The sequence below is a fragment of the Dendrobates tinctorius genome, unplaced genomic scaffold (assembly GCF_039654945.1).
Source record: "Dendrobates tinctorius isolate UK_male_01 unplaced genomic scaffold, ASM3965494v1 ptg000024l, whole genome shotgun sequence".
Taxonomy (NCBI): domain Eukaryota; kingdom Metazoa; phylum Chordata; class Amphibia; order Anura; family Dendrobatidae; genus Dendrobates; species Dendrobates tinctorius.
Window position 1 is genome coordinate 7,830,842 of NW_027361692.1, and position 15,905 is coordinate 7,846,746.

At 45.3% G+C, this 15,905-nt stretch overlaps 1 protein-coding gene across 1 annotated transcript in view; it reads right to left on the minus strand.

Annotated features, from left to right (window-relative positions):
• LOC141084548 (CD109 antigen-like) overlaps window positions 1–15,905 on the minus strand; it is a 202,241-nt gene that overhangs the window by 92,533 nt on the left and 93,803 nt on the right. The window contains exons 11-14 of the mRNA XM_073569326.1: window positions 11,814–11,945; window positions 9,128–9,295; window positions 5,425–5,520; window positions 5,186–5,248 (exon numbers count right to left, since the gene is read on the minus strand). Coding sequence (XP_073425427.1) covers window positions 5,186–5,248; window positions 5,425–5,520; window positions 9,128–9,295; window positions 11,814–11,945 — 459 coding nt within the window. The remainder of the gene's footprint in view (window positions 1–5,185; window positions 5,249–5,424; window positions 5,521–9,127; window positions 9,296–11,813; window positions 11,946–15,905) is intronic.

Here is a 15,905-nt window from a genome sequence, read left to right on the forward strand (position 1 = left end):
TGATGACGTTTGGTCGGACGATGGAGATGCTTCGACTGTGGGGCAAGCAGACACTGAGACAGTGACGGCTCCTGACATGGACAGGTCAGACGTAGAACTGACCAGAGGAAGAAGTACATCTGCCCAACTGACGGACCTGACGTCTCGTGATAAGACAGATGGTGGGCTGGGAGATGAGACGACTGGACTAGACACATTGGTGCTGGACGGTAACTGGAGGGTTCACTCGACTGGTGTGATTGACCCAGTGGTACCCTTTGACGATATAATTAAAGAGGTAGTAGTTAGACACGTGCTGGCCAAAAGAGAACAAGATCGTGAGATACAGCTGATAAAGGAGACTGTAACAGAACATGTCGAATGGGAAAGAGTCCTAAGGCAAGCAGCTGAGCAGAGTGGATGAGCTGGAGAAGGAAGTCTCTGAGCTCAGGGGTCACCTGTCAGCCTGTCAAACTATGAACAAAGCTATAGTGAAGGATATGGAGGTGCTCAGAGAGACCCAAGAGAAGCATCAACAGGAGATTCTCCGGAGAGAGGATGAGTGTCGCTACCTGGCAGAGGAGCGAGATAAAGTTCTGCAAGAACTCAGTGGAGTCGTAAAAGGTCTTCTACGGGAGAAGAAGTGGATGGGTGAAGACGTACGGCGGCCGTGCCCGACTGATAGCAAGGCAGAACTGCCAAAGCCCATCTTGGAAAAGGGTCCTGAGGACTGTAAATCTCAGGAAGATGGTGAGCCAAGAGCTGCACAAGACAGTCACCTGGTCTTGGCAGACACCTTGAGGGAAGTGTCCGTGGGGAACCCAGAGCCATCTGTCCAGGATGAGAGCAAGTCCATGACCTTCAAGTGCATGATGGAGGTACCCGAAGACGTGCGAGAAGCGTGTGCCAGCGAAGGTGTGCATGAGACCTTTAGAAAGGCAGTAAAGGCCTATAGTGTGAGCTGGGCACCAGAAACAAACCAGTTGGTGATACTGGCAGAAACGGAAGACACAGAGAGAAGGGTGGCTGTCCTGAAGGAGATGCACCTACAATGTCTCCGCACGAAACAGATGCTCGAGGAGCGTAATAGGAAAGCCGCTCGACGGCTGGAGCTTGCAAGGGAAGCTCAAAATCGGCTGGGCTTTGTGGAAGACATAATTCCGGTACCCAGAAATCTGGTGGGGAAAGTCATTGGCAGACTTGGAAAGGTGATGCAGGAGATGGTGAATCGATCCAGTGTGAAGAAAGTGAGGATCCCACCTGCTGGTGAAATCCAAGTCGCTGTTGAAGATGACATGGTTCCTGTCATTGTGGTTGGTTCGGTGGAAAGCAATGGGAAGCTTCGCATGCTCTTGGAATATTGGGTAGCGTACCTGAAGGAGATTGAGCAGCTAAGACTGGATCGACTGCAGGTGAATAAGCAGATATAGAACGTCAGGTGGCATCCACCTCCAACCCAAGGTGTAAGGACCCGAAGGGATCCTCCAAGGAATGAAAGGACAGGTAGCCAAAGGCAAGAACGTCGAGAGTCCGTAAGTGGCCGTTCTAGTCTTAGTAACATAGGCACGAGACATAGCGACAGGTGGACATAGCGACAGAGGGTCAGACTCAGACCAGCCAGTTAGCCCAACTGGACGTGGGACTCATGACCGTACGAACTGGGAGAGCCAGCCAGTGAGAGAAAGGTCAGGTGACGGAGCGCACTGCAGACAGGTGGAGACTAAAGAGTGTCTGGTGACACTGATGGATGTTGACGGGAAGGCCAAAGCCCAAGGCCGAGATACTGACCGCTGGGGGCGGGGGAGGCCTAACATAAATATGATGCAGTATGACTACCGAAACAGACGGAGATGGTCCTCTCGACTTGTAGGGCAAGGTGACATGGGTGCCAGGTCTCAAGATACCTGGGTGATGTCATGTGTTCAACCCCACAAGTTTGAACAGAGGGGGGAGGTATGTGGTGTAGTGACCACTATGTCAGCTAGGGGGCGCTGTATGGATGTCCCAGGACGGGTGTACAGGCACATTCAGTGTGGTAACAGGAGCAGGGTCCTAAATGACCATTATAGGTCTCAAGGTGGGTGGCCTTGGGATGCAGGCTCCAGGGTGTATTGATCAGCAGAGGTACTGCTGATCTTTCTGTTACACTGTGTCAGGGAAGCCTGTGAGTGTCTATGTGCAATACAACCATTAGTGATGTCATAGCCATGTGATCACCTGTGGGTGTGGTTACAGGGCTATGTAATTGAGGTGTTTGGCACATGAGTGAATGTGAGGGAGTCTGTCAGAATGTGGACAGACTTCCATGTGTCCAGGTGGGACACTACAGAAAGTGTATATGGGGAGGACTACAGCTCCCAGCATGTGCTGAGACTCTCGGTCCGAGTCTCCAACCACGGACGTTTTGTGTTCCTTTGCCTGAGCTGAAGGTTACTTTTCAGTGTTACGCTGCCTTGTGGGTTTATGAAGTGAATAAACCACCTGAACTTTGGGAAGAACCTGTCGCATATTTGCCTCCCGCTGCACCTAAGCGAGTCGAATCCTTTAACTGCTAAAAGTTAAATGTTGAAGGGTTGTAGCTAAAATTGAAATGTATACCCTATCATTAGGATAGGAGATAATTCATTGATTTTTGGCCATCCAACAATCTCATTCTTGGGAACGCTGAGTGTGCCAGTGGTTGAACCCCCATGACTAGTAAATTATCACCTAGCCCACATCTTTAAGCATGGGAAAAGTTTATTTTGTTGCTTTTTTCGTTTAGAAACTTGTATGTACCGTATATATCTATCCACATCCCCTTGAGAAAGCACCTAATTAATATGCAACACACGCGATGGGGTTATTAGGATCCAGTCCAGTGCCTTCAGCTGCATTCTTACTGTGGTAAGCAATGCTCTCAGCTACTCTTATATGTGACTATTTACAGGGAGGGCCATTTATATGGTTACATGTAAATAAAAAGGGAATGGTTGGTGATATCAACTTTCTGTTTGTGGCACATTAGTATATGGGAGGGGGGAACCTTTTCAAGATCGGTGGTGACCATGGCGGCCATTTTGAAGTTGGTCATTTTGGATCCAACTTTATTTTTTCCAATGGGAAGAGGGTCATTTGACACATCAAACTTATTGAGAATTTCACAAGAAAAACAATGATGGTGTGCTTGGTTTAAACGTAACTTTATTCTTAAGTTATTTACAAGTTTATGACAACTTATAAAATGTGTTCAAAGTGCTGCCCATTGTGTTGGATTGTCAATGAAACCCTCTTCTCCCACTCTTGACACACTGATAGCAGCGCCGCAGAAGAAATGCTAGCACAGGCTTCCAGTATCCGTTGTTTCAGATGCTGCACATCTCATATCTTCACAGCATAGACAACTGCCTTCAGATGACCCCAAAGATAAAAGTCTAAGAGGGTCAAATCAGGAGACCTTGGTGGCCATTCAACTGGCCCACAACGACCAATCCACTTTCCAGGAAACTGTTCATGTAGGAATGCTCTTCCTGACACCCATAATTGATGATATGGCGTGGTATATGGGGTACAAAAATAGTGGGGCCATTTTTCATCAATGGAAGCCTCAATGCCACTGGATATCTGAAATTGCTACATGATGATGTGTTGCCCTTTTTATGCACTGAAGATGGCATGTTCTCTGAGTTTTTCCAGCAAAATGGTGCACCACCACATTATGAGTGTTAGGTCCAAGCATTCCTACAAGGAATCTGACCCCCTAGACTAGCATTTCCTCTGCGGTGTTGATATAAGTGTGTCAAGAGTGGGAGAAGAGGGTTGCATTGACAATCCAACACAATGGGCAGCACTTTGAACACATTTTATAAGTGGTCATAAACTTGTAACTAACTCATGAAAGAATAGTTATGTTAAAACCAAGCACACCATTGTTTTACTTGTGAAATTCTCAATAAGTTTGATGTGTCACATGCCCCTCTTCCCATTGGAAAAAATAAAGTTGGATCAAAATGTCTGACTTCAAAATGGCCACCATGATCATGACCCATCTTGAAAAGTTTCCCCCCTCCCCTATACTAATGTACCACAAACAGGAAGTTGATATCCCCAACCATTCCCATTTTAAGTGTATCCATATAAACGGCCCACCCTGTATTATGAGCTGACACTTTTGATTAAAGGGCTGTTGCTGTACCTCTTTTCACTATAGTTTAGACTGCTGATTGGCACCTCTGATTCTCTCTCTGTCCTTTGTGCTCCTTACTATTAACTTTTTTGCTTTGTGATATATTTTTTGGATTTATTTAATTCTAATAAATACACACTGTTTTAAACTGCAATACTCCTCTTTCCTCCTCATTTCCTTTCTCCTCCTATCCAAGTGGGAGTAGGATACACACAGGGGATGTGTGCATGTGTAGAAGAGGGGGTTGAGTACCTAGAAACAAATCTCTAAGCCCGCGTTCACATTAGTGTATGTGTGCGCAGCGTATGCCTGCGAAGAGATCCGCATGCGTCTTGCGTACCTATGTTTAACATTGGGTGCGCAGTTTGGGTGTGGATGCGTCCACATGCGTTGTTTCACCGCGCCTGTCGAACGCTACATGTTACATTTTTTGATCCGTCAAATATGCGCAAGCATGTGCATACGGATGAGTGCGTCAAATCAACGCAATAATGTCTATGGGAACGCATTGGTACGCATGGATATGCACATGGATGCGCTCGATATGCATGCGTACTTCAGACAGCATGTCCAGAAAATAATGATTCCTCACCTCACAAATCCCAGGTGTAAAAAATATATACAGAATTCCAATGAGACACGCCCATTGGACGTGGTTTGTGTCAGAAATTTCCAGGAGAATTTCCTTAACGCATGTGCAAAAACAATGCAAGCGCATGCCAAAATGCATACAAACGCATGTACATGCAGCAGGTTTTTGGGGGCGTCGTGTGTAAGCTGATGCGGATAAAAAACGCAGCGTAAGTATGCATTTAAATGTATTTTGGCATGCAGACGATACGCTGTGCAGAGAAACGCTAATGTGTACCTAGCCTAAGCCATTTTAAGAGGGGCCATGGTAAGAAAAAAATCTTTGTGCTCTTAGTAGCATATTGATTTCTTTTTTTAAGCTCAGTGGGAGCATTCAATAGAAGGCAAGGTTAGATTAAGTGATAATCCATTGTGGTGATGAAAGATTAAATTGCCTTAAATAATACATACCATATAATAAATATCCTGTACATATGGGCTGGTTTCAACTTGCACATTAAATGGTGTTCCAACCTACGTGATAAGAACAATAATGTTAACAAAGTCGCAAGGACAGATAGCTACTCTAAATGCATCTTCACAAAACAAATACAGCATATGCGTTTTTTCTTGAACTATTGTTTCACCCCATAAATAAATTATTTAGGAAACCAATAAATAATTGATTTCTGTGAAAAAGAACTCCTTACCTTTAAAACTGTTTCAGATATTTGTAGCTGGATGGAAGGATTTATCCAATAGTACTCGTCAAAGTAAAATAACTGTGTGGTGTTTTGGTAAGAAACCTGTGTCAAAAGTATTACAGGACAGATTATTAATTTACTCCATTTGATGTTGTTAATTTTTGCATAAATTGAAGAAACCAGTCAAAAAGGAAAAATGTAATAAAGGAAATGTAAAGGTAAAGGTCTGCATATGACTAGTGATGAGCGAGTATACTCGTTGCTTGGGTTTTTCCTCCGAGTATTTTGGCGTGCTCGGAGATTTAGTTTTCGTCGTCACATCTGCATGATTTGCGACTGCTAGACAGCTTGAATACATGTGTGGAATGCCTGTTTGTTAGGGAATTCCCACATGTATTCAGCCTGTCTACAAGTCGCAAATCATGCAGCTGAGACGACGAAAACTAAATCTCTGAGCACGCCAAAATACTCGGAGGACACCCGAGCATGATCGGGAAAACCCGAGCAACGAGTATACTCACTCATGACTACATATGACGTTTAGATATATTTCATAGACAAATGCTCTTTAACCCCTTTCCAGATATAAAAAATAAAAAAATAAAATCGCCATGTCTGATATATGAAAACATAAAGACTAATCAACCTGTATGGTAATCGCAGTAAAAAAATAAAAAATCAAAACACCAGAAATGAATTTTTTCACAAAAAAATCCAATAAAAAGTTATTATTGCATGTGTCATAATATCATACATTTGTATCAATATAAATATCAGAAATACAAGCCTTCATACAGCTAAAGTTATGTCACAATAGTTTAAATTTTTTTACCACTTAAAAAAAAGCAAGTTTGATATAACCTAATTATGCTGACCTGGAAAATCATATTGCCATGTCATTCTTACTGCACAGCAGGGCTGGACTGGCCATCTGGCAATTCTGGCTAATGCCAGAAGGGCCTGTCCAGCTGTGGACTGCCTTCTCTGCTATGCTGTCAGTGTGGGCATCCTCAGGATGCCGATATTGTTAACACTTGTGACGGAGCATGGAATCATAGGCTTCGTCACTTACCCTGGCAGGCTATGGGCTTCCTTTGTCTGCGGCCACCAGACTATATAGGGTGCTGTTGGAGGGACCATCATACTATATAGGTGCTGTGAGGTGGACCATCATGCTATATATGGGGCTGTGAGGTGGACAATCATACTATATAGGGGGCTGTGAGGTGGACCATCATATTATATAGGGGCTGGTGGAGGGACTAGCATACTATATAGGCACTGTGAGGTGGACCATCATAGTATATAAGAGGCTTTGAGGTGGACCATCATACTATATAGGGGCTGTGATGTGGACCATCATACTACATAGCGTGATGTTGGGGGTGCCCATCATTCTATATATTGGGCTGTAGGGTGAACTTCTATACTTTATAGGGAGCCGTTTGGGGACTATCTTACTATATAGGGGCTGTTGGGGAGACCTTCATAATAAATAGTGGGTTGAGGGAAGCCATCATGCTGTATTTTGGCTATGGGAGATCTTCATAGTGTGTGAGGAAACTATCATACTGTGTGTGGTGGCTGTGAGTGGACCATCATACTGTGCAGGGTAGTTGCAGTGGATATTATACGATGTGGGGTGTTTGTGGTGGACATTATACTGTGTGGCGGTCTATGGGATACATTATAGTATGTTGGGGGCTGTGGTGTCCATCATACTGTATGGGGTGGTTATGGGGGACATCATACTGTACGAGTAGCTTTGGTGGACATCATACTTTATATAGGGGCCTGTGGTGGACATCATAATGTGTGTGGGTCTGTGGTGCACCTCATACTGTATATTGGGGGATGCAGTGAATACCATACTGTATGGGAGACTGTGGTGACAATCTTACTGTGTGGGGTGCTGTGTGGCATCATACTTTGTGTAGGATTTGTGAGGAAATCATATTATGAGGGGTCATCAGTGTGGGGGCATAATACTCTATGAGGGTCATGAAAGGGGTACCATAGTGAATGAAACCTCTTAGGGGCTTTAGTAGGGGCAAAATACCTGTGTAAGTGCTGCAATAAATTTCCTTCTCTGTTTCTTAAAAAGTTGGGAGATGTGCCCTTCTTTGACTATGAAGTGATAGAAAAAGTCCTATGTTGCATTTGTTATTTATATTTACACTAAGGATCATTCTTATAAGGAGGCACGATGGGGGGATCATTATGATTAAGGGGGGAAGTAAGGTGTCATTATTATAAGAAAGCACAGTGGGTGTTTTTATTATTATAAGGAGGTACAGGGTCATTATTATAAGGGGTCAAGGGGATTATTATTATAGGAGGCACAGGAGAATTATTATAAGGCAGTACAAGTTGTGGCTTGTGTAGAGGTGGTAGAATGTGAGAAGATTCCTGGATAAGTAGTAAAGTAAAGATGTCTCTCTGTTACATGAGTTATGAATGGAAGAAGAGGTCATGATGGTCTGAAGTCACTGGTACCTGCACAGTACAAACATATATGGCCTGCAGAGCACTGGTGTAAAACTGATATTACATTACATTACATAGTCACTATATGGTGGTTATATCAGTCTTAATAGAGTGGTTTTGGTTAATGTGATTGTCCAAGCTTGAAGTTAAAGTCTACAGTGACTCTATGTGACTGTGGACTTCTGAATCCTCACACTGCACACATCACACACTGTGAGTATTCCCCGATGGAGGAGCTGGGAGTTGCCGATAATGTGACCCTAAGAGCAGAGACACATTGGCGAATTTTTCGCCGAGAATCGGATCGTAAAACTTGCCCTGGCCGGCACCTCTCCTGACCTGAGCATGACAGCGTGATGGATTACTATGCAGCTGTCATGTTCAGGTCAGGAGAGGTGCCAGCCAGGGCAAGTTTTACGACCTGATTCTCGGACGAAAAATTCGCCAGTGTGTCTCTGCCCTAAGTAAGTGATTTGCACGGCCTCGCTCAATACAAGTGATTTCAGCAAAGCAGAGTAATTTTACACAAAATGTGGCCAGATGTGTGGAAATTGCTTAGTTGCGGTCACATGAAGGCTGCTCCCAATGCTGGCACTGGAAAATCCTCAGTGTGCGCTATGAGAATTTAGAAGTCTGATGTCACAGACTTTAACCTAAACCCATTTAACAATCAGTATGGTGGTATTATCAATACTGAATATGCTGTTAATATTTGGTTATGGTTTGTTGGTATTTGTCTGTTATATTGCAATATTATTATTGCGGTATTATTATTTAATTTTATATAGCGGTACTGTTGGTATTATTAGAATTATTGGTAAAAAAAATTGACATAAAAAAAGTGACTGAATTGCATTTTTTCATAGAATTTGTCTTCCCATTTTTCAGTATATTCAATGATAAAGTGAATAGTGCACTTCGAAACTACAACTCACTCTGCAAGCCCTCATATGGCTATTTCGATGAGAATATAAAAAACATGGCTCTTGGAATAAGGGGAAGAAAAAACAAAAGGAGAAAAATAAATATTGGCTGCATGTGGAAGGGGTTAAGATTCTTTAGGTTTTGCCTCGTGCTGTAGCACAGACCCATTGACGTGAATGAGGCTAACACATGCCATGGGCAAGCGTGGCATTGTTTCTATGAGGAAGTGGTCATGTGTTATTGTCATTTCAACACATCCAGTTTAAGATCTATAACAATTAATTTTCTTTTTACTTACATTTACATTTACATATTGGACTGACTGATGAAGAGGGAATTCTATGTCAATTATGGCAGATTCTGGAATGGTGTAATTTTGCTGCGTGACACTCTGAGAAAATCCTGAAGACTGAGATGTTGTAGAAGAAGCCATTGTACTCTCTAAAACTGTATCCCGACTTGGATCCTGAGGAAAAAAAAATAAAAAAGACATTATCATACATAAAATATTTCAGTTTTGAAATCCATGTGCTTCTGATATTAATAAATTGCTTAAATTTCCATATATCATTACTGACTTCTGTCCCTTTAGTAGTCAGTGCACATGATCATACTGTAGTATAGGTAATAGACTTGGTGTGAATATTTTATGAAAAAATTTTAAATGAAAGGGAAATTTTTCATAATCCTGAACTTCATGCCAGGTCTCAAAATGTTTTCTTTGATCAAAGTCCACCATTAGATACAGTTTTACGGTGAAAAATTCTGATTAGTTTCACTATTATTAGTAAACTAGATGGAGGCCTGATGCTATCTGGAGAGCGGTAATGTCATGATGGGGGCAAGCTTTTCAGCACTGAGAATCCTCTCCCATGTGCTCACCCACCTATTCACTCTTTCTCCATGTGCTGACTTCTCCTGTCTGCTGTCTCTTCTTTGACCTGTCTACCCCATGTGCTATCCCTCTTGTCTGCTGTCTCTCTCCTTCCTGTGCTGTTTTCTCCCCTCATGTGCTGTCCTGTTTGAGCTGTTTCCCCCTGTGCTCTGTCTGTCTCACCTCTGTGCGCTTTTTCTCTCCCCATCTGCTGCCTTCTGCTCTCATGTCATCTCTTGTTTTACCTGTGTACCTCATCACTAAACAGTCAGTACACAGCATGTCAGGAGGAATTTCTATTTAAAGGAGTTTTCCCACTAATGAAAGTTCATTTTAAAAATTGTTTGTGTCTGACCGTGTACAGAACATACCACAGCTCCTGGACAGGGGAAGAAGCAAAAGACAATACTGACATTACAGCAGGAGATGGCAGAGGATACATTTTGTGAGGTAAAATATTGTTTAAAAACAGTCAGTGAAATATTTTACTGTTATGAATGAGTCACCGAGGAGAAAAAACAAAAACAAGCTAAGCCACAGAAAACCAGAGAGGTTAGAAACTAAGCGGATTGCAGACCCCTAATCCTATCCACACAACTAGCAGTAGCCGTGGAGCACACCTATGATGATCCTAGACGCCTCGTCACAGCCGGAGAACTAAATAAGCCTAAAGCAAGAAAAGGGGAAATCTAAGCTGCCCCAGAGCAGACCCCAAAGCAATAGACAGCCCCAAAACATGTATTAACGGTGAGACGATGAAAACACAAACACAGATAGAAAAATAGGCTGAGCAAACAATGGGGCTCACACTAACTAGAAAGGACAGGAAAGGAAAGATGCTGTCTGCAATCACGCACAAAAACCCTGCCAAAAATGACCAACACTTTCTGATAACAAAATCCCTGAAGTCACTAAACTTCAATTCCCTATATCAGCAATCTGGTATATTCTGAAGACAGAGCAAAAAGAGACCAATCTGATCAGGGACAAAAAGTAAACTGGCATAAAAAGAGACATAAGAATGGAAATTCAGCACAGCCCCAGCAGGGGCTGGCTGACCACAAAAACTGAGTAAACCAGACCAAATCTCATGTGAAAATATAGCAGAGCACACTTAGCTTGAGAAGGCAGGAACAGATCTGGAAACCAGAACCTCAGGGCAGGAAAATCTCCAGCACAGAATTAGGGAGTCGGCTGTCTTAAATCCAGTCAGAGACTCCTGATGTCCACTCACAGTCCTCCTCCTCAGGTGGCAGGTCTCTGCCATTTAGATCAGCTTCATTACCTACTGTCACCACTAGAGGGAGCCCAGATGGAGAACTCACGACTCCTCTGTCAACACAGCCAGCTCCACCACCCTCACCAGAAGCCAGAGGTAAGCAAGAAAATGAGTTCACAACATTTTACCTCACAAAATGAATCCTCTGTGATCTCCTGCTGTAATGTCAGTATTTTCTTTTACTTCCTCCCCTGCCCAGGAGATGTGATATGCTCCATACACGGTCAGACACAGACAATTTTTAAAATGAACTTCCATTCTTGGGAAAACCCCTTTAATTTGACCGGCTTGCTCTGCCTGTAGATATGTCATGCATCTGCCGCTGGGAACAGCCAAATGATTCACTGCGCCTGCGCGGGATTCGCACAGGCGCAGTGCGACGGTGTTCCACTGGTGGTACCGTGCAAGATGCTGCATGTGTGAGTGTGAGAGTGTGTGTGGTGCGATGGTGTTCTGCTGGTGGTACCGCATAATAGGTTGGTAGCAGCAGCAGTTTCCATATTGAGACACCCATCACTTGGGTGTCCCAAAATGGCGGTCAGTGAACTTCCTCTGCTTGGAATTCTGAGATACGGTGACATCTGGACAGAACAGGAAATGAAAACATTACAAGGCAATTATATAAATAGATAACTAATTTCACAGGGTTTGTGGCTCCCTTTTTTTTCCCTTCTTTACTTCATACTAGCAAAAAATGAAATGGCTTCATTCTGACTCCTAGCCACTTTTTACCGCTCTAGTAAAACTATGCATTTCTGACCTCTTTATCTGGATTATAGAGGTCATACTGTTGGGATATTTCCCTTGTTTTTATAATTTCTTTATACTCACAATAAGAATGCTTTCTGTTAGAAAATGGATGTTAAATACATTATTGCTTGAATACTGCATTATATTAACAGAAACCACTTTACTCTTTTCTTCCTTAGTTAAGTTCTTATTGTCAATCCTTTGTATCCGAACCTGGAAGAAAACGTAGAATGAACATGATAAGTCTTGTTTCACTATGGAAATGTACAGTACACTTATAATTAATAAATAGCTTGAATTATCATCTGTTATTACGGAATTCTCTCCATCTTTCAGTGAACATAATCATACTGTAGTATAATTGGTGGTTCTGTCATAGACAACATAGGGACGGTGTCATTCCCGGTATGTCTGCTATGCTGCAAGTTCCCTGAAGCAGTGTGCACACGCACCTCATGTCTGTTATGCTGTAAGCTAACTGGAGCAGTGTGCACGCGCACCTCATGTCTTCTATGCTGCAAGATCCCCGAAGCAGTGTGCACGTGCACCTCATGTCTGCTATGCTGCAAGATCCCTGGAGCAGTGTGCACGCGCACGTCATGTCTGCTATGCTGCAAGATCCCTGGAGCAGTGTGCCTACGCACCTTATGACTGCTGTGCTGCGTGACTCCAGGAGCAGTGTGTATGCGCACGCGTACCTCATGTGCTGTGTGCGCGCCCGTCTCTGCTCTGCCTGCTGTGGTTGTCTCTGTGGTCCTGCCCCTGATCATGTGACCTTTCCTATGTTCCAGCACTGTCTGACCCAGCTAACCTCTCAGTGTTTCTGGAGCCCCTGATCATGTGACCTCCTCTATGGTCCAGCCCAGTCTGATCTAGCAATGCTCTCTATGACCCTGGAGGATCTGAACCGGAAGTCGTTCCCTGGTCTGACCCGGAAGTGCAGGTGCTATATCAGACCGCCCCTTCCTATGGTCGGGCCTGAGTATCGTGTTGCTTCCCTGCATGGCTGCTTGGTCTGCTCGGTTGTTCCTCATATTCTGTGCCCCTCCACTTTGCCCTGTCGTGCATCTCTGCACACACTCTGTGCTTGTATTCTGCCTCTTGCCTCGTGCCATGTCTTGTGTTGTCTTTTGTGCCATGTTTTGTCTCTGCTATCCTTGGACTTGTAGTACTTCCTATGTTCTCTGCCTTGCCTGTTTCGCCATGTCTGGCCTTTGCTATTCTGAGCCTTGTAGTACTTCCACGCTCTCTGTCTCTGCCTGCTTTTCCTTACTCTGCCCTATGGTGCTCTCCTGCACATTCCATGTCTAGTCTCAAGGTTCTGCCTTGACCCGGCTCTGGGCTTCAGCCTACGCTTCGCTGCTAGACACTGTCCTATTGTGCTCTCTAGCACATTTCCATGTCTAGTCTCAAGGTTCTACCTTGACCCAGCTCTGGGCTTCAGCCTACGCTCCGCTGCTAGACACTGTCCTGTTGTGCTCTCTAGCACATTTCCATGTCTAGTCTCAAGGCTCTGCCTTGACCCGGCTCTGGGCTTCAGCCTAAGCTCCGCTGCTAGACTCTGTCCTATCGTGCTCTCTTGCACATTTCATGGCTAGTCTCAAGGTTCACCCTTGACCAGGCTCTGGGCTTTGGCCTACGCTCCGCTGCTAGCCCTACACTCTCTCTGACCCCGCTCTGTGCTTCTGCCTACGTTCCGCTCCTTGTTCTGTACCTTGTCTAGCTTTGCCTTGTTTCGTGCCTTGCCTTGCCTTGTTTCTTCGTGTGCCCTTTGCATGCGCCTGGCCTTCCTAGCCTCCTGTCTGTGCCTCAGCCGTGCCCGCCCTAGCCGTGCCTGCCTGCTTGTGCCTCAGCCGTGCTCGTCAGCCAGTGACAGCTGTGTCGCCTGTTATGCCTCAGCCGGGTTCACCTCAGTCTTGCCCGTCTGTCTGTGCCTCAGCCCGACCAGCTAGCCAGTGCCCCTGCTGTGCACTCTGTGCTTCCTTGCACCCACGCTGTCTCTTCACTGTGCTTTGCGTGCTTCTCTAATAGCACGCACAGGCCCTAGCCTGCTCCTTGGCATACCTCCCCGTGCTTCTGTAAAAGTATGCGCAGGTATTGACATGTACCCTGTCGTGCCCTCTTGCATGCACAGTCCCTAGCCTATACCCTGTCATGCCCTCTTGCACGCACAGGCCCTAGCTTGTACCCTGTCGTGCCCTCTTGCATGCACAGGCCCTAGCCTGTACCCTGGCATGCCTCCTAGCATGCGCAGGCCCTTGCCTTAGCCTGAACCCTGACGTGTCTATTAGCACGCACCCTGAATTGAACCTGACCCTGGCGTGTTCCTCAGCATGCGCAGGACCTTGCCTCGAACCCTGACCCTGGCGTGTCCCTCGGCATGCGCAGGACCTTGCCTTGAACCCTGAGCCTGGAGTGTCCCTTGGCACGCGCAGGACCTTGCCTTGATCCCTGAGTCTGGCGTGTCCCTTGGCACGCACAGGACCTTGCCTTGATCCCTGAGCCTGGCGTGTCCCTCGGCACGCGCAGGACCTTGCCTTGAACTCTGAGCCTGGCGTGTCCCTCGGCACGCGCAGGACCTTGCCTTGAACTCTGAGCCTGGCGTGTCCCTCAGCATGCGCAGGACCTTGCCTTGGACCTTGAACCCTGGCATGTCCCTGCACACATACCATGTCTTGTACTTTGAACTTTGAACCCTGGCGTGCCCCCTACACACACACACCATGTTTTGTACTTTGAACCTGGCATGTCCCCTACACACGCACCTTGCCTTGCACCTTGCCCAGGACCCTGGTGTGCCCCTAGCATGAACCCTGCCTGAAACCTTGCCTTGGACCTTGGCGTGTTCCCTAACATGCACCATGTCTGGAGATCTGTCGTGCACCCTTGCCTGAACCCTGGTTTGCCTGCTGGATGCCCAGAACCTGCCAATCGCTGCGAGAGATCAAAAGCCTGACGACTGCGGCCTGATGTCCGGAGCTGATGCCCGCAGCCGGATGCCCTGATCCTGTCGATCGTTGCCAGCTGTCCTGAGTCCGATGCCATCGAGCCTTGCTTGTACCTAGGCGTGCCATCTAGCACGTACCATGCCATGGACCTTGGTGTGCCCTCGCACGCACCTTGCTGTGTTTTCCCTGTTATCACATCTTGCACCTGATGTAACCCTGAGTTTTCCTTAATGAAGATACCTTGAATTCACGTATTGTCTTGTCTTGTTTCCTGCATGTCCTTTGTTGTCAGACACTCATGTCCTCCTTGAGCCGGCCTTCTGGTTCCAGAAGTTGTGGTGGCTCACCCCCTTGGTCTTGCCCCTGACACTCCCTGTATAGGGAGTGGTTCCTCACAAGGTTAGGTCGCCCTAGGTGGGTGAGTGCCACGACCCAGAGGGTCCATTCTAAAGAAAACGACTCAGCGTAAGCTGACTCTGTCACAGACGGATTCATCAAAGTTTTAATTTGTGACGTAAAAGCTTTGAACAGTAGCAACATTTTTACGCAACGTGGAGTTGAGTAAAGATTTTGTGACTTTTGGCATTTTCACATTAGTTTGGATCAGCTCCGCCAGAATGGGCAGCGCTGGGGCGGATCCAGAGCAGGATGTGGGTGTGGTAAAAAATATCATTGTTTTGTACGCCAGAAATGCTACTCCAGTCACAGACTGAGGTAGCATTTCTAGGAGCGGCGCACACAGACAGAATACACCATTAAGCAGGGGTGCCGAATTCATTAAGTGAAATGCGCCTCTTAATGAATTCTTGACTCCTATACTCTAACAAGACTGTAGAGCGAAAGTGCCTTACACCACTCTTGATGAATCGGCCCCATAAGCTTTAGTTCAGGTATATTCCAGGACATCAGAAGATTTTCTAAACTGTGCGTTTCCTGTTTTTGGTCAGAGCAACATTGAAGGTTGCAATTGCATATATTGCTTAAAAAACAGTAGTACATAGATCACGTCAGTGCAGTCCATTCAATGCATTTTATATATATATGTTCATATTCATTTATTCTTTCGACACCATACATCTGGTCATTACGCTTCCATGTACTATACCATTTAGAAACATAAAGTATCAGACTTGAATAAAGTACATCCCGCACCAGTTCTGAAGACTCACTCCTTTCTAACTCTAATTTTTTAAAGGTATTTTATTCTTAGCAGCCTACATATAAA